Genomic DNA, 18,964 nt, shown 5'->3' with positions numbered 1-18,964 from the left:
GCTGTCATCTGGGTCTCGTCATGTATCAGTCTAGCCTGAGCTTACTCACAAGGTGGTGGCCGTGATTCAGAAAGACAGCAAAAATCTGCCAAGGCACTTGAAGTCTTTGCTTGAAACTACTTCAGTGTTAGTTTAGTCTTATTCTATTTGATAAAGCAAGTCACAAGGCCTGCCCATATTCAGGAGTGGGAAAACAGATTCCACTTTTTGGTAGAAAGAACTATACAGTTGTAAAGGACATGCACAGAGGGAAAGGTCAAAAACTGTGGTCATTTTTGCAGTCTCCCACAGTTCTATAAATGTATTTTCTCCCTTATTATAGATCACGTGTGATCTTGCAAGAAATGTCAGTTTTTATATATCCACAGTGGGCTTCCAATGTGATGTAATAGAAATAACATGGTGTGGGACTTAGGAGTGTTGCAGTTCCAGTTTGGCTTTCCCTCTAGACCAGGTATATTAGCTTCTTCTTGCTGATGTAATAAATTACTACAAATTTAGTGTCTTAAAACAACACAAATCTATTATCTTATGATTCTGGAGGTCAGAGGTCCTAAATTAGTTTTGCTGGGCTAAAACCAAAGTGTCAGCAGGCCACCTGAGCTTCTTCTGGAGACTCCAGGAGAAAATTCATTTTCTTTATTTTCCCAGTTTCTAGAGGCCACCCACATTCTTTAACTCATGGCTCCTTCCTTCACCTTCAAAACTAGCAGAGTCATTTTTTTCTCTGGCCTCTGCTTATGTCCTTGTATTTTTTTTTTCTCTCTGATGCTCACTCTCTTACATTTCTAAGAAGGCATGTGATTATTTTGGGTGTTCTTGGATAATCCAGGATAACATCTTCATCTCAAAATCATTAACTACATCTGGAAAGTAAGGAACACATTGACAAGTACTAGGAATTAGGACTTGGACATTGTTGTGTTCCATAATTCATCATCCAATGACCAAATTCAGTCATCTGTGGCCCAAGGCTCAAATCTGGCCTGCCACCTGCTTATGTCAATAAAGTTTTATTGGAGTACAACAATGGTCATCTTTTACATGTTGTCTATAGCTGCCTTCTGACTGCAGCAGCAGAATTCAGAAACAACAGAGATCATATAACCCACAAAGCCTGAAATACTGTCTGGGCCTCAGTGGATTAAGATTGCAGAAAGTGCAACTAGATTTACTTCCATCTTGGGCTAGTTTCTTCATCTCTAAGCATAATAAAATCATAACATTATAGACTTGGAAAGAATCTTAAGAGTAATTTGGGTTGAATTCTGTCCTGTGCATTTCTGTGCATATATCACCTTTTCATAAATAAATGGTCAATGCCTATTCAACTTCTGCTCCAAAAACATAGAGCTAAAAAGACCCTGATGTCTTGTGAAGTAGTAGAGTTTCTTCCCCAAAATTATAATCCTGAGTCAGATAGAAATATGTTCTTCATATTGAAAACACAGTTTCAATACTGTGATTTTCTTCTAATTTTTTACCTAAGTTTTTGCCTATGGCCAGGGAGAATAAGTATAATTTAATTTCTCTTGTACTTGAAAGTCCTTTAAAATTTTGAATCCACTATCATGTCTCAAAGTAATTTGTGTGATTAGGTAGAGTGTCAAAGTAGAAGGAGGGAAGGTTCTCAGATACAGATTCTCGCTAGGCAAGTTCTTCTCTAGACAGGAATGGCTCATACCATTGTATGAATGCCACAGAGTAACTGCCCCAGTCCAGTTTTGATGAGTTCTCATACTCATGCCTGGGAATGCCTCACCCAAAAGAGTGATTTGGGCATTTTTAACTTCTCCCTTTCCTGTGAGAGTATTAACACCCTATTTCCTCTGCAATAAGCTATGTGAGTATGACTTCCGACTACAGCAAATTGGATCACCTGCCTCCAAGGTCTTTTGTATAATTCTGATTCTTGCTGCAGGAGAATATGGATGTTGTAGTAGGCATCATGAAAGAACTGAGAAGCTCAGTGAGACCACACCTCCATTGCAGACAGGAAATGTGCTTAATTCTGGGAAGCCACACCCTTCCACAATGCATTGGGGTTCTCCCTGAATCCTGCGCAAGGGTGCTGAATTGAGAACTACCTGGTCTTAAGGAGTCTAAGCAGAAACCAGCTCTTAAAGAAAAGCTATCTATTCCTCAGGGGTGAAGTCAGTGATGATATAGAGTTACGGCAATAAAAAGGAGCTCAAAAGAGCTAAATTTTCATCACAGGTGCAGGCCACATTTGGATTTCTATCTGGAGTACTAAGTCAAAAACTTTCCCAATGTATTATTCAACAGTATTTGTTGAGACTTCACTTTGTGCTAGCCTGTGTGCTTGCGACTGATGGGCGAACACTCCTGGCCCAATTTCTCTAATTTGCCTTCAAGCCCCTTTTTTTATTCATCACTGATTCTTGTTCAGAATTCCTCAGCAATTTCATATCTATTCTTTCTTCATTCTTTGTGTAGAATGTCTTCATCATCCTTCTGTCAGCAAATTAGAAAGTCAGGAGTAACTCCATTTCCTTCTTCCCTTTTCAATTTGTCACCCATGCACTACCAATCTTATTTATTGATCATTTCTTAATTCTACCCCCTCATTTCCAAGGCTCCTTACTGATGCCCTAATTTAGAAATATCTGCCTTCTCCTCCTTACCTTTCCAGCTTTATTAATCACCATTCCCCACTCTGAATTAATATCCACAATTTCTATATTGTTTGTATTTTCACACCCTCTCCTATTTTCTCTTTATTTTCTTCCCTCTCTGATTTGCCTGACATCCTACTATTCATCTTTAAAAATTCAGCCCAAGTATCTCTTGCAAGATTTCTTCTTAATACAGGTTGAGTGAGTATCCTTTATCTGAAATGTATGGGACAAGAAGTATTTTAGATTTTGATTTTTTTAAATTTTGGAATATTTTATATATGTAATGAGATATCATGGGGTTGGGACCCAGATGAAAACCCAAAATTCATTTATATATGTAACACACACATACCCACGGACATGAAATTTATCTTATACACATAACCTGAAAGTGAGTTTATGCAATATTTTTAGTGTATCTGCATTTTGTTTTGTTTATGGCCCATCTTATGAGCTCAGGTGTGAAACTTCAGTTGTGGCATCTTATCAGTGCATAAAATGGTTTGGATTTTGGGAATATCTCCAATTTGGGATTTCCAGGTTAGGGATGCTCAACTGGTACTTCTTACTCATCCTTTCCCCTCTACCAGACTTGATAGTTGTTCCTTTTTTGTGCCCCTAAATACTCAGCATATATCTTTGTTAATGTACTAATTTTTCTTTTATATTAAATTGTGAGACCCTTGAGGACAGAAGCAACTCTTCAGTATTCATTTTTATGTACTCAGTGTTTATTCCAGTCCTGGAATATAACTGGCCCACAGTGAAGGCTATTTGTCTCAATCAGTGTTTAGGTACCCTGAGACGAGGCTCCTTACAGAAGAGCGTTGTGCAAAGAGAAATGTCAACAAAGTGATCAATATTTTGGCAAATCTCCTAGGACTCCCTATTACAACTCTCCCCTAGATGATGAAGTTTCTGACAATGATGTCTATTATTGAAACTCACTCATTTCCTTAATAGTTATGTTTATGCAATAATAATAATTAGAATAACTCTTTTACTTACTGTTTGTGTAACTAGAAGAAACTCCCAAGAAAGGAAAATACATGAGATTCATGATTGAAGAGACAGAGGTCAATTAACATCTTTCCCATTGTATCTGGTAGATACTCAGTTACATAAGGGCCTAAAGGACTCTAACAGCAGCATGCTGGTGGAGATGAGTGTGCTTTCCTCCTGTTTTGTTTATCATAATGAACTGGTCAATAAACATCACAAATTGTTTATCTATATAAATCTTGACAGATTACTCTTTATGAAATCCATTTAGCAAGTGAGGTTTTCCCATAAGGATGAAAAATGAAGATTTTAAACAGATTGCGGGAGAAGCTCTGGCTGTACCAGGAGAGTCAGTGTAATAAAGGTTTCTTTATATTAATATTACAAAAACCATTTATCCTGGCAAAATCAATATCACAATTCATCTTAGTTTGGTGTTTCTCTTTCTAAGTTTAAAGTGTCTTTTCCTTTATTGTGTATAATTTTGTTTTAATAAGTGTGAAATATATTTCATTTAGCAGGTACTCTCAAGGAGGATAACTTATAAAATGACATCAATCTTGTAGCTTATTTGCTAAAGAGTCTTAGAAAATTTTAAAATTATGTTTGAGTGGCTGAGAAATTTACAGGATTCATTTTACTTAAACCTTAATTACAAAATTATTCCCTGTGTCCTTTGGTCTAGAAACAAACTACAGTATTCAGAAAAGTCTCCTCTGATGTACTTCAATTAGGAAAAATTCTTTCTTACTGAAATTAAGCAATTATAACGAGTCATATACATTCAATATAACAATGGCTGGAAGAAGAGACCATAAAATCAGGCATAGACACATTTAATTACTCAAAGCATTGCATGCTTTCCTAAGTAGTGATTTATTTATTCCATTTGGATTTGGAACTTAATATCCCATGGATATTGACATAACTGACTTCGAGTTATGCATGTAGCTGCTGGCTGGGAGAAAATAGAACTACATCAAGGAAAGGAATTATGTTATACACTGGCAACTATTACTCTAAATGTACTGTATGTAAAATAAGTGTGATTGTCTCATGAGTGAATGGTAATAAAAACTGAAATACTCAAGAGATGCTTTTTCATGAGTGGTATAGTGATATATATATGTGTGTGTGTGTGTATACACACACACACACACATATACACATATATACTCATGCATCTAGAGAAGCTTGCCTCTTATTGTTTATGTTCACCAAGATTACATTAAAAGCCTATGGGCAATATGCTCTAATAGCATATAATGAAATTAAGAGCAAATCAAATATTTCATTGCTTCTGTAATTCCATTTTAATTTCTATGCATAATTTTCTTTAGCTCTAATACATAATCTAAACAAACCATCTACTTGAAATGGAATTCTGATACAATGCATATAGATAAAAGACCTAATATAGTTGTTTGTAGGAAGGGAAAAAATATCCTTTTATCGTGACCATAAAAAGGGCAAACTACAGTATAGTGGTTTTCAAGAGAAACTGTACTTTATTTATTCCCAAGGGGATATTAGTCCATAAAACAAATTTGCAGCTTATTTGGCAGTATCTTAGCTTTTATCAGCCTTTTTAAGGGTGTTGAATGATTACCCAAGAGATCACACTGTAAAAATTGCAGTGGGATAAAGCAACTCTACCCACCATTGTCTTTATTAGAACATATAGGTGAATCCATTTACTGTGGTTTGAAACGCACCACATGGAGTGTCCCTGTTTAAGTGGCCTTCTTGTGATGCTTTTGCATTGCTAATACTTTGTGGCATCAAATTGTTTATCCCAATCAATGCCATGAGCGTAGGCTGTGTTGGAATAATTCACTCTAGGAAACAGGTTTTGGTTTGTTATGAAAAAGTGCCAGTACTGTTATTTTCACAAACAACTTTGAGTTCAAGAACTTTAAGTTCCAGTAAGTGATATTAGTATCTCAGTAAATTAACACATTTTCATAAATTAGAATAATGCTCTATTCTCTAACCATTCTGGGTAAGTGAATTCAGTACATAAAATAGCAAATGAAATATATTGTCTACTGGGGCAAAATTTACAGTATCCTTAAGTAAACAACTGGTATTTAGGCTAATCCAGAAGAGTCATCATGGCCTGAAAAATAAAGGAATATAACAATTTGTGGGGGGGTCATTAATTAGTTTACAAAGGGAAGACATTCTGTAGCTTCCCATGAGCAGAATTTTCATAAAGAGCTGTTCTGTTTTGTGTTTGTGTAGCTGAAGCGTCCTTTTCAATATGTTGACTAAAACAGACTATTTACTCCACAATGTTATTGATAGGTATAACTTATACGATGAATTATTAATCAAAACACTATTCTCTTGATGATTTATTTGTCTTGTTTTCAGATGTCAGCCTTGTAATTGTCATCTCTCAGGAGCCTTGAATGAAACCTGTCACTTGGTCACAGGCCAGTGTTTCTGTAAACAATTTGTCACTGGTTTGAAGTGTGATGCTTGTGTTCCCAGTGCAAGCCATTTGGATGTCAACAATCTGTTGGGTTGCAGCAAAAGTAAGTGACCTCTGGCCCATGCTGGTGTAGGAAGAACCAGGACCCAGGGAAGGACATCTCACTAGTGTTTTTGTTGTTGTTTTTCTAACTCCATTGAGAACCTATCAGGAAGGCCTAGAAACAATATAAGAAATTTAGGTGAGAGGGTTTTTTTTTTAATTATTCAAAATACACTAAATGAAATGAGTATAATTTTTCTGGATTAAATAAATGGAAATAATTAAGTGATTATGTATATAATGGAAATCAGGATTTCTCAGGATGCAAGACTTTATGTGCTAAAATCAGGACAGTGCTAGTTAAATAGAAATGGTTAGTAACCCTACTACACAGAGACACTTACAGGTAATTTTCTATGAGAATTATTTATATTTATTATGAGTTTCATATTTTTTCATCCCTCCAATATTATGAACACTATCTATGATTAATTGTTTATTGATATTATTATCATTATTTTTCATAGTATATTGATTCCTATGATTGCCACTCTTTTCTTTTTGTTACATTAATTATTTTAACATCTCCAACTTTGGATGTTTATTTTTTATTTTTGAATATTCATTATTTACATATGCATGAAGAAAATGCTTTTGTGCGCTGTCACATGTTAAGAATACTGAAATGATGTGGAACACTGCCTCTGCTTTCGAGTTGCATATATTCAAGTGGTAGAAACAGGTTCACAAACATATGTATATATGGGACTAGGATAGAGGTGTGTCCGAGTAGCCTTTTGACTCAGCCTGGACTGAGTCATGTTTTATTTAATCACATTTAGGTTTTTAATTCCTTAAAGCCAAAGATTACGTTTTAGTATCTTTTGATTTCTCAACACCATTCTCCACTACCTTAAATTGGACCTCTCAAGGTCACCAGCAGTCCCACAATTTCATAACATATTGACGTTTTCTCTTTGTTTACTTGAAGATCACATATCCTTACCTTTTCCAGAATTCCTAAGACATGCCTGCTGGGAACATGTGGTAAGGAGCCCTCTACAACATATTGTGCTATGCATATTCTCCTTGGGGTGTCCTGAGACTGTCATGAGTCACAATGCTAGGAAATGCCACAAGTCATGACAGATCATCACAAGCCAGCATGCCTGGAATTAGCTGTCTATATATTTAAGGGGGATAGAGAGAGAGGTGGAAATAAATAATGGTCCATTGGGCTCCACAGCAACTGTACTGTAGGTTTTAACTTAATGGAAGACAGAGTATAGATAATAATTAAGGCTCAGTCAGATTTTGTACCTGTGTAGCTTCTCTTCAGTATCCTTTATTTCATTAATCCCTATGGATTAATGAAATAAGTAAAACTTTAGGTATTTATGTTTCTCTTGAGAAAGGACTAGCATAACTGCCTTGTATTGGTACTTTATAAGCACAGATCTATATTTCATTGACCATTTAATGAATATTTGTTATTCAGTAATTATATAATTGGTTGATTTGTTCCCAATAAACCTTCCAGCATATTGGTGACTTTTGATTGGCTCTGCCATTAATTTTACTTGAAAATGCTGTACCTGCTCCACACTTTAATTTTTACTGACTATTCTTCCATCTGAGGTAGAATCTAAGAATCATACCTGTGGCAAAACTGAGTAGTCTGATCACTGGAGACCTAGCCTCCATTTCTTGGTAGTGATAGATATTTACCTTTATCTTAAGCCTTTCCTTCTCTGGACCAAACATTCTTGGTCATTCAAAGTGCCTGATTTGTCATAATTTTCAAAACTTTCATATTCCCAATTATTCTTCTCTGGATAGATTCTTCTTGATTTTATATCCTTTTAGAATTGTGATCCTTGATATTAAACACATCCCTTCACCTGCCATGGTTGTTACTGCTACCATTTTAAGTATGTATATAACAAAATCTGCAGCGCTGTGTAAATTTGGAAGATCAATGTCACTTTTAAAAATTAGGACAGGTCCTTCCCTTTAGAGGAAGTTGAAATCTAGCAAGAACAATAGACATGAGAGTAGAGGGGAGGCAGGAAATGCTCGCTGTGGGATGAATGTGAAGAGACCCTTCTTTCCTGTTCCACCTTGATTTTCACAGGTACTTGCTTTTTATCCTAGTAATAACCATCCAGAAAAAGGGTTTCACAAAGATGTGATGTGATCCAAAGGAATGTTGTGCTATGTATTGAAACTGTGAACTACAACATGCTAATATTTGTCTCTGTGTCCATTAAATATCAAAAATGTGTTCTTCTTAAAAATTGTCATGGTGCACCTCTACACAGGTTAGGAAATCTGGGAGGATGACTATTGTTATATTTTCTACTTCCCTAGAGGCCACTGATAATAGTTCAGCAATATCATCTGTGTTTTTACTTTTTTTTTTGCCCGGGGGGCAGTATGGGGCAGGAAGTAGGAGTGGGATTCTAGAATATTTCCAAAGTGTTTAAGAATTAAATTCAAATAAAAAAATTAGTCTCTTTGACAGTATGCTTCCCTAATGGGTGGTTCTTTACTTTCCTATCAACACTGGTTTCATAGTTTCAAAATGATGGTCATTTTCCTTGATAGGGGCAATAGAAGCAAAACAAGGATTAAATAGTTGAATTGTTTTGCATGTGTCCCTAGTGAATGATCCAGGTTGTCCTAAATATGTGACAGTGTCAAGACTTGAATACAAATGAGCTATGAATGGCTAAATGTTCAAGTTTGTGTATATACATGCTTTTTACATTAGTCATCTTTTTTTACCCATACTTTAGTTATCAGAAAGCCCTATATTTCTCCTTTTATTAACAGCTTTATTGAAGTATAATTTATATATCACAATTTATGTGTGCAGCATAATGAATTTTAGGCAATTTATGGTTTTGTAAGCATAACTATAATACAGCTGTATTCTATTATTTCAATAAAGTTCCCTTGTGCCCATAAACAGTTAATATTCACTTCCACTTCTAACCCTCAACAATTAGATATATGTTTTTTTTTTATATATATGGTTTTGATGCAGCAATTTTCTTGGAGATTTATTATAAATGAAATCATATAATATTTAGGCGTTTATAGGTAGCTTCTTAGCAAAATGTTTTTGAGATTCATCCATGATTTTGCGTGTCCTAATAGTTTGCTCTTATTAATTGCTGAGTAGTGTAGCATTCATGGATGGACAATGCTTTGTTTCTCCATTGATCTGTTGATATGTGGATTGTTTCTAAGTGTTATTTGTTATGAATAGTGCTTCAATCAACATATGGTTACAAATCTCTGTATATATCTATTTTTTAAAAAAACTCTTGGGTATACCTGGGAGTAAAAAACTTGTTTGTATGGTAAGTCTATTTTTAATTTTTAGAAGAAACTGTCAATGTCTTTCCCATTGGGGCTGTACCATTTTACATTTGCATCAGCAATTTATGGGAGGTCCAATTTCTTTACAGTTTCAACAACATTCAATATTGTTTTATTATTGCCATTTGATGAGTGTGCTGTGGTATCTCACATTGGTCATTTGTATTTTTCCAAATGAATAATCTTGTCAAGCAAATTTTCATGTGTGTTGTCATTTTTTTTTTTTTGCAAAGTGTCTCTCAATTCTTATGCCCATGTTTTATGAGTTATCTTCTTATTGAGTTAAAGAATTTCTTACATATTTGAGATACAACTTGCAAATATTTCCTCCAATGATGTGAATTCCTTTTTCATATTCTTAATGATACATTTTAAAGAATTCAAACTTTTTATGCTTATGAAGTATAATTTAGCAAGTTTTTTCTTCATGGATCATATTTTTATATCCAATCGAAGAGATCTTTGCTTTGCCAATGGAACAAAAATTTTCTCAGTGTTTTCTTCTTAATGTTTGATATTTTAATTGTGTGTGAGCATGCACATACACACACACCTGCTTCTGAAATATTTTGAACTAATTTTGCATACATCATGAGGTAAGCATATGAGTTCCTTATTTTTATTTTTTTGGTACATGAATATTCAAATGTTCTTATAACATTTGTTGAAATTATATCCATTTCTCATTGAGTTGCCTGAGCATCTATGCAAAAAAATCAACTGGCATCATAGTTTACATATTCAATGGTGAAATACTAGAAATATCATCCCCCCCCCTACTATTAGGCACAATAGAAGGATGCTTACTTTTGTGGCTGCCATTCAACATCATAATGCTTATGTTAGCCAGCATATTTAGACAAGAAATAGAAGTAGAAGTAGTTAAAATTGAAAAGAAAAATTTGAATTTTATGATTGTTTTTCTATTTTTGCAAAAAAATACAAAATTTATTGTGTTTTATAGACCAGAAATGAACCATCTGAAAAAGAAATTAGGAAAGTAATTCCGTTTACTATGTATCAAAATTTAACCAACCAAATGGAAAACTTGTATACCTTAGACTGAAAGAAAATATAAAATAATGGAAAGAGATCCCATGTTTGGATGACATTTTCACTAAGACAACAATACTACCCAAAGCAGTCTATAGATTCAAGGCAATTCCTATCAGAATCTCAATGCCATTTTTTTTCAGAAATAGAAAAACCTAACCCAAAATTTAAATATAATCTAAAGGGCCCTAGAAGCCAAACAATTTTGAAAAAGAAGATACAGGATTCATACTGCTTGATTTAAAACTATGACTATAAAGCTACAGTGATCAAAGCAATGTGGTACTGCCTCTAAGACAGATGTATAGTGGAAGCTAGTTCAAAATAAGGAGAAGAGAGAGGTGGGGAGAGAGAGGGAATGGAAAAGGGAGACATGTATTCCATTTATGACAGAACAAATATCAATGGAGTAGATGAAGGGGATGAAGGGAAATAAGCAGGGATGAGATAATGGAAAGAGTGGAATGAATTTGACCTAGCTTTCCTGCACACATATGTGAATATATCACAGTGAATCTTACTGATTAAAACAGACAAACAAACAAACAAACAAACAAACAAAAAACAAAAACAAACAAACAAAAAAACACCTCTAAGTAAATAACAAAGAGATCAGTAGAGTAAGGGGATGGAGGAGGGGTAAGGTAAAGGGGAGGGAACAGGGAAGCACTAAGGACAGAATTAGAGCAAATTATATTCCATGCTTTTATAATTATATCAACATGAATCCTAATGTATAAATAAAAAGAACCAATTAAAAAAAAGTAAGCAGAACTTAGTGTCGCACCAAGTGGCTCAGGAGGCTGAGGCAGGAGGATCATGAGTTCCAATCCATTCTCAGAAACTCAGTGAGGCCCTAAGCAACTTAGTGAAATCATGTCTCTAAATAATATACAAAAAGGGGATGGGGATAAGACTCAGTGGTTAAATGCCCCAGGGTTCAATCCCCAGTACCAATAAATAAATAAACAAATATTTATTTCCAAGTTATTGACTACATTTTTCTTGGTCTTGATATATTCTAGGTAGGGAGTCTGGGTTCTGGATTGTGTTTAAATCTGTTTATGGTGTTTTGACCCATTTTTAGTATCTAACTTGATGTAATAAAAATGTTCCTTAATGAGAGAGAAAGAGGGAGGGAGGGAGGGAGGGAAGGAAGGAAGGAAGGAAGGAAAGAAGGAAGGAAGGAAGGAAGGACCCACCCACCCAAGGACCCATCTTCCCTCCCTCCTTCCCTCCCTACTGGCATATGCCTGTAATCCTGTAATCTAAGCAGCTCCAGAGGCTGAGGTAGGAGAATCATGAGTTCAAAGCCAACCTCAGCAACTTAGTGAGGCCCTAAGCAAATTATCGAGACCCTGTTTCTAAATAAAATATAAAAAGTACTGGAGATGTGGTTCAGTGGTTCAGCACTCCTGGTTCAATCTCTGGTACAAAAAACTAAAATAAAACAAACAAAAAAAAACAACAAGGAAATAGAGAGTCCATAAATAAACTCTCACATATATGGTGAATTGATTTAAACAAGGGTACCAAATCATTTAATGAAGAAAAAGTATAGTACTTTGAATAAATGATGCTGGGAAAACTGATTATATCTATATTTAAAAGAATACAAAAGAAACAATCTGTGAAGTGAATAGAGAGCCTACATCTTGGAAGCAAATCTTTACCCTTCACACATCAGATAGAGCACTAATCTCTAGGGTATATAAAGAACTCAAAAAGCTAAGTACCAAAAAAAACAAATGAACAGACACTTCTCAGAAGACGATATACAATCAATCAACAAATATATGAAAAAAATTTTCATCATCACTAGCAATTAGAGAAATGCAAATCAAAACCACTCTAAGATTTCATCTCACCCCAGTAAGAATGGCGGCTATTATGCATACAAATAACAATAAGTGTTGGCAAGGATGTGAGGAAAAAGGTACACTCATATATTGCTGGTGGAACTGCAAATTGGTGCAGCCAATATGGAAAGCAGTATGGAGATTTCCTGGAAAACTGGGAATGGAACCACCATTTGACCCAGCTATTCCTCTCCTCCGTCTATACTCAAAGGACTTAAAAACAGCATACTACAGAGATATAGCCACATCAATGTTTATAGCAGCACAATTCACAATAGCTAAACTGTGGAACCAACCTAGATGCCCTTCAGTAGATGAATGGCTAAACCAAATGTGACATATATACACAATGGAATATTACTCAGCAATAAAAGAAAATAAAATCATGGCATTTGCAGGTACATGGATGGCATTGGAGAAGATAATGCTAAGTGAAGTTAGCCAATCCCAAAAACCAAACCCCAAATGTTTTATTTGATATAAGGAGGCTGATTCATAGTGGGACAGGGAGAGGGAGCATGGGAGGAATAGACGAACTCTAGATAGGGCAGAGGGGTTGAAGGGGAAGGGAGGGGGCATGGGGTTATTAATGATGGTGGAAAGTGATAGACATTATTATCCAAAGTACATGTGTGAAGACACAAATTGGTGTGTGAATATATTTTGTATATAACCAGAGATATGAAAAATTGTGCTTTATATGTATAAGAATTATAATGCATTCTGCTATCATATATAAATAAAAAACAATTAAAAAGAATGCACTTGGACTTTTATGCCACACTCACACATATTCTTGACAATGAACCTATATAGAATTTTTTGTGACAGTAAAAGCATAGGAACAAAAGACAAAATTAGTAACTTTAGCTTGCATCAAAATTAAAAATGTCCATTAAAGCATAGATCAAGGCAGTGAAAGTATAGCCCACAGTGTGGGAGGAAATCTGTACAAATCACATATCTAATATAGAAATATTATATCTAAACAGCCAAAACAAATAATCGAATGAAAAAATAAGCAAAGAACTTGAATAAATATCTTCCTAAAGAAGATACATACATGGCCAGTAAGCACATAAAAAGATGCTCAACTTTATTAGTTATTAGGGTAATATAAATCAAAGTCTTTATACACCCATTTGATTTATTGGCAAAAAGTGGTGGGAGAATGTGGAGAAATTGAGAACTTAATGAATTGTGGTGGGAATATACAATGGTAGAGTTTCTGTGGAAAATGGGTTGGTAGTTACTCAAAAATTAAACATCGACTTTCGGTATGATCCAGTAATTTCTGCTTCTAGTACATAACCCAAAGAATTGAAGGCAAGGACCCAAACAGGTATTTGTGCATCAGTGTTCATGGAAGTATACACATTAACCAAAATGTAGTAAAAACCCAAGTGTCCATCATAGGGTGAATGGATAAAGAAAATGTGGTAATACATAATGGATTTATTTACCCATAAGAATAAATTAAATTCATATACATGTTACAATATGGATGGACTTTGGGACATTCTAAGAAAGACAGACACAAAAGGAAAAATACTGTATGATTCCACTTCTAAGTACCTAGAGTAGACAAATTTATAGACACAGATAAATAATAGCTTACAGGGCAGTGATGCTCACAATGAATCTTCCATGATTTTGTTTTCTTAATTAACTGAGAATGTCTTTATTTTATTTTTGGTGGCTAGTTTTTTTCTAGATTCAGAATTCTTGGTTTCAAGTTTCTTCTTTTGTTTTCTAGGCTTAATATTGAGGACCATTCAGTTTGTGTCTCCTTGCTTTTATGGGTTGAAATTTCACTGGACATTTTGTAATTTTATGCTGAAAATACTTAAATTGTTAGATTATTTTTAGTAATTTGTAAACACTTAACTGTGGAAAACAATCTCCTCTATAGCGGAGCAGTATGCAGCTGTTCTGTCTCTAATCAGGTTTTTTTTTTTTTTTTTTTTTTAATTTTAGTTCTTACTTATAGCCTGACTGCTGAGAGGTCACCCCTGTGTCTGAGTCAGGCGATGATTTGGGCAATCCTTGTGCTCAAATACTTTCAGACATCTGGAAGACTTCCAGCTTCTGCTGATCAATATGCATATGGGCTGGGAATACATTCAGTCACAGTTAGTTCTCAACTCTCCTTGGCCTTCATTTGTCACTGATTCTCTTGGCTTCCCCCATATATTCATGGTTCCTCAGAAAGTCGGGGATCTGTGGAGAGCTTTCCTCAGCCCTTAAATGGCTTTCATATCTAGGATCGCCTGGTTTATTCTTTAGTAAGCTAACCACTTCTGCAGTCTGGGAGCATATCCTCAGACCAGCAAAGCTATGAATTTTCATCATTGTGTCCAGTTAAGTTTGCCACTTTTAGCTGGCAAATCTTTGAATTTTTGCCCCCAGTCCTCTCTGTTATTAAAACTGCTTTTCATCAGTCCTACTCCAGCAAGATTAATGCACTTGACCATGGAACTGGTGGCATAGGAACAAGCCCAGACTTGAGCTACTCCTGCTCAGAGCTCTACTGGTTTGTCAAGAGTAAGTGTTTCCATATTTTCCCCTGCCTTTCATTGATTTGGGACTCCCAGAAGCAGTAATAATTTTATCCAGTATTATCAAATATGTGCTTCTATAATCAGAAGACCTTAATTTTCTTTTTCTTTGTAAATATATTTTATAATTTTCCGGTGATTATTTTCTTTTTAATCTCTTCTTTGGAAGACATTCCTAATTTTTTCTTATTCATCATTACCCTCTTGTTCCCTATCAACAGAACACAGAGTTAGGTTTCACGGTCACATATTCTTGTGTAGTTGCTGTGCCACTAAGTTTTTGGCCAACATGATATGAATAGAAGGGATGTGTGGGGCTCCTGGATTGTGCCCTCACAGGCACAGGGTATGTCCTGCATTGAATGTGGACTTGGTTGTCATCCAGCTAAGGATGGCATAGAGGGAATGTAGACATCTGTACTAACAGGGCAGTGTCCTCACATGAGAGATAACTTACATCTGATGTTCCGGATACTTCCTTCTTTCCAACTAATCATCTGTTGAGCAGAATCAGGTCCAGATCAGTAGTCCTTCTCATTCTTGTTTACTTTTGCATATAGTTACTAAGGATATGGTTCATAAATTCATTATATTCTTCTTTAGCTGAATGAGACTCTCACAAAGAATTTCAGTGTTTGGAGTTTCTGCCAGCAATCATTGCTATGTATTATCTCATTTGGGGAGTTTGGGTTTAGATAAGGAAAACATCGCACCTTCTCTCTGAATACTCACACAACCTATAGTGTAATTATAGCTGTTATTTCTATTCAATGTTCCTTTGATACGTGACTATGTACTCTCTGGTGTTCTGGAATTTGGAGTTTCATGTAAGATCTGTGTATAAGCACTCTCTCATTAAGATATTAGGACAGAATGCAATTTCCCCATTATAAATATTATTTATGTGTACCTATTGTAAAAGATTCCCTTCATAATTGTTAGCATGTAATAACCAACAAGAACTTACTCTGTAGATTGAAGGCGGAGAAAAAGAAAGTGATATTTGCTGAGTGATACACATACAACTATATTTATACAGATGAATACACACACACACACACAATTTCTTCTCAAAATAACCCCAAGAAGTATACTTTATTATGCTTTTACTATAGATGAGAAATGTTCAGAGAGTCTAATCCATACTTAACTACAATCATGCAACTACCAAAGTTCCCAAACTGTTACTCAAGCTCATGGTTCCCAGACAGATGGATCTCGTCACAATGATATACTTCTATTCCTTAAACGAAAGTTTGCATATGCAGAGATCATTCTTGGCAATTTTAATGAATGTATATCTGAATGTTTTCTCAGAATTCTGTTTTGAGAACATAAGGGTAGGTTAAGATATCTCATGCTCAGGATTTCATAATATTTATTTTTTTTGAAGGTTAGTTTCAATCTTTTTTAAGCTTATTTTTTATTAGTTCTAATCAGTTATACATGACAGCAGAACACGTTTTGATTCATCATACAGAAGTGGAGCGCAATGTAAAGTTACACCACAGGTGCAGTCATACATGTACCTAGGGTAATGCTGTTTGTCTCATTCTACCATCTTTCCTACCTCCATGTCCCCTCCTCTTCTCTCCCTCCCCTTTGCCCAAATTTTCTGCATTCTCTTCACACTGTCCCCCATTATGGATCAGCATCCGCTTATGAGAGAGAACATTCGGCCATTGGTTTTGTGAGATTGGCTTACTTAGCTTAGCATGATATTCTCCAACTCCATCCATTTACCTCCAAATGCTATAATTTTATTCTCTTTTAATGCTGAGTAATTTTCCATTGTGTATATATACCACAGTTTCATTATCCATTCATCTATTGAGGGGCATTTATGTTGGTTCCACAGTTTAGCTATTATGAATTTTGCATCTATAAACATGAAGTGGCTGTGTCAGTGTAGTATGCTATTTTTAAGTCCTATTCTTAAAGTGATGTTGAATCATCTAAATCTTTAAGTCTATGAAAATTCTCCTTTAAATGCCAAGCAGGTACTTTTATTTATATTGTAAAGACAAACAAGATTATGGTTGGAAATTGTCATAGCAAGTAACCAAGTTCATATGGGAAAAGAGCTTATGTAGCCGGGCATGGTGATGCCTGCCTATAATCCCAGTGGCTTGAAAGGCTAAAGCAGGAGGAACACAAATTCAAAGTTGCCTCGGCAATTTAGCAAGACCCTGTCTCTAAATAAAAATACAAAAAAGGGCTGGATATTTGGCTGAGTGGTTAAGTGCCCCTGGGTTGAAGCCTATGTGTATGAAGGACTTTTCTTGCATGTACTGCAAATCATTTTCTACACCCTTTGGCATGAGATTGAAATATCTCTTTTAGTAATCCCCAAAATATTCTTCCATCACAGAAAACAGTCAGGAGGTCAGTTTTGATTGCTGTAATTCTGAAATCTCTTGTGGGCCTGGTTGGATGCAGAGTTTTTTTGATGAAATCATGAATCATCATTAAAAAAAATTAGATGGCCATGGATTACAAGATTTTTTTAAGACTGCAGTTTATGCCTCTTTGTGGTTCAATCAAAAACCACAAAATTTAAAATCCTCAGTTCAAATCCAGTGAAAGAACCAAATGCACTGTCAGAGTGTAACCAAAGTGACCATGTCAAATAGAGCAAATCCATGAATTAAAAATGGACAGGGAAATTCAGAAACATTTGTTATCATATGTCCTTTTGAACTTATTACTATTTTTGTCCTGTATCTACATAGATATGTGGACACTTAATGTACATTTCAAAGAATAAGACAAAATGGGAACCATGAGTGTGCAATCTAGAGTTTCCACTGTGTTTAGAAAATGTTATATTGAATATTTTTCTTTAAAAATATGATAAAAATTTCTCATTTAGGATTAGTGACATTATCTTTGGGAAACCTATATTATAATCTATGTAACTTTATATATTCATATTCAATGCTCTTGAAATACTATGTTATAATGTTATTTTATTATGTTTTTAAAATGGAACATGTCACTCATGGTTACTAATGAATTGTTAATTGGTAAAATGTTCAGTAACTCTTAGCTGAAAGTCTTTCCTGGTATGCAGGATGACTTCATTTTACTATTTCATATTTTACCATGCTCTGGCCTCCAAACCTCTATGATCTGTATCATCAGGCTTGCTTGCTCTTTGGAGTTTATTTGGTTGACTTCAGCTCCTAGGAGGAAACCCCTAGTCATCTAGTGGGCAAGTGAGAAGAGAAGTGAGAATACTGAATGCCCAGCTCCCTTTCTTAGTGCAGGAGAAGCTGTGAACTAGCTGTATTTTCCACAGGAGTTACAGCTCTTGTCTGGTGACGTTCTTCATGCAGCCTTTTCTGTCCCTGGGACCTCCTTCAGGCTAGGGATAGCATGCAAAGAAGAGTTCATGTAGCAGGCCAATTGATTATCTTTCAAAAGGATTGCTTACAAGGCTGGCCCTGGGTTGACATCTGGAAACTTGAATTTCATAAATTCTTGAGTTCTCCTCCTCTCCAGAACTGATAAGTGGATCAGTACACCTAAACTTTTGTACAAACCCTATGGTTTATTATTAACATCTACTTTCCTTCTGAGAGCCCCAAATTTTGGTACATGTGGGATAGAGGCTGCCTACATGGAAAGCCCCCAATAAAAACTCTTGAGTCCTGAATTTCTCATGAGCTTCCTGCCTGGTTGACAACACTTCACACAAGCTTTTACAATGCACTTCAGTGTGTCCAATGTGAGTACTGGCAGAGGACTCTTGGAAGCTTGCATCTGGTTTCCCTGGACTTGACCAATGACTTTCCTTTTGCTGATAGCATTCTGTAATAAGTCTTCACCATGAATAGGACTCTATGATGTGGCCTGTGAGACTCAGGGTGAACCTATGGTTCAGGGTAGTCTTGAGAACCTCAGATATACACAGTAGAAGAACTCCACTTTTACCCTTCTCTGAACTACTGCATCACTTTTTTGGTCTATCCTTTGAAAAGAGTT

General features: G+C 35.4%; 1 protein-coding gene across 1 annotated transcript in view; it reads left to right on the top strand.

Moving 5' to 3' along the window:
- The window catches only part of Ush2a (usherin), a 763,436-nt gene that overhangs the window by 207,890 nt on the left and 536,582 nt on the right, over positions 1–18,964 (top strand). The window contains exon 14 of the mRNA XM_046438452.2: positions 6,018–6,181. Coding sequence (XP_046294408.1) covers positions 6,018–6,181 — 164 coding nt within the window. The remainder of the gene's footprint in view (positions 1–6,017; positions 6,182–18,964) is intronic.

The sequence above is a fragment of the Marmota monax genome, unplaced genomic scaffold, assembly GCF_021218885.2.
Source record: "Marmota monax isolate L192 unplaced genomic scaffold, Marmota_monax_Labrador192_F-V1.1 WCK01_AAM20220418_F8-fsc00118, whole genome shotgun sequence".
Taxonomy (NCBI): domain Eukaryota; kingdom Metazoa; phylum Chordata; class Mammalia; order Rodentia; family Sciuridae; genus Marmota; species Marmota monax.
Note: the sequence above shows the minus strand (reverse complement) of the source record. Positions and strands in the feature narration are given on the sequence as shown.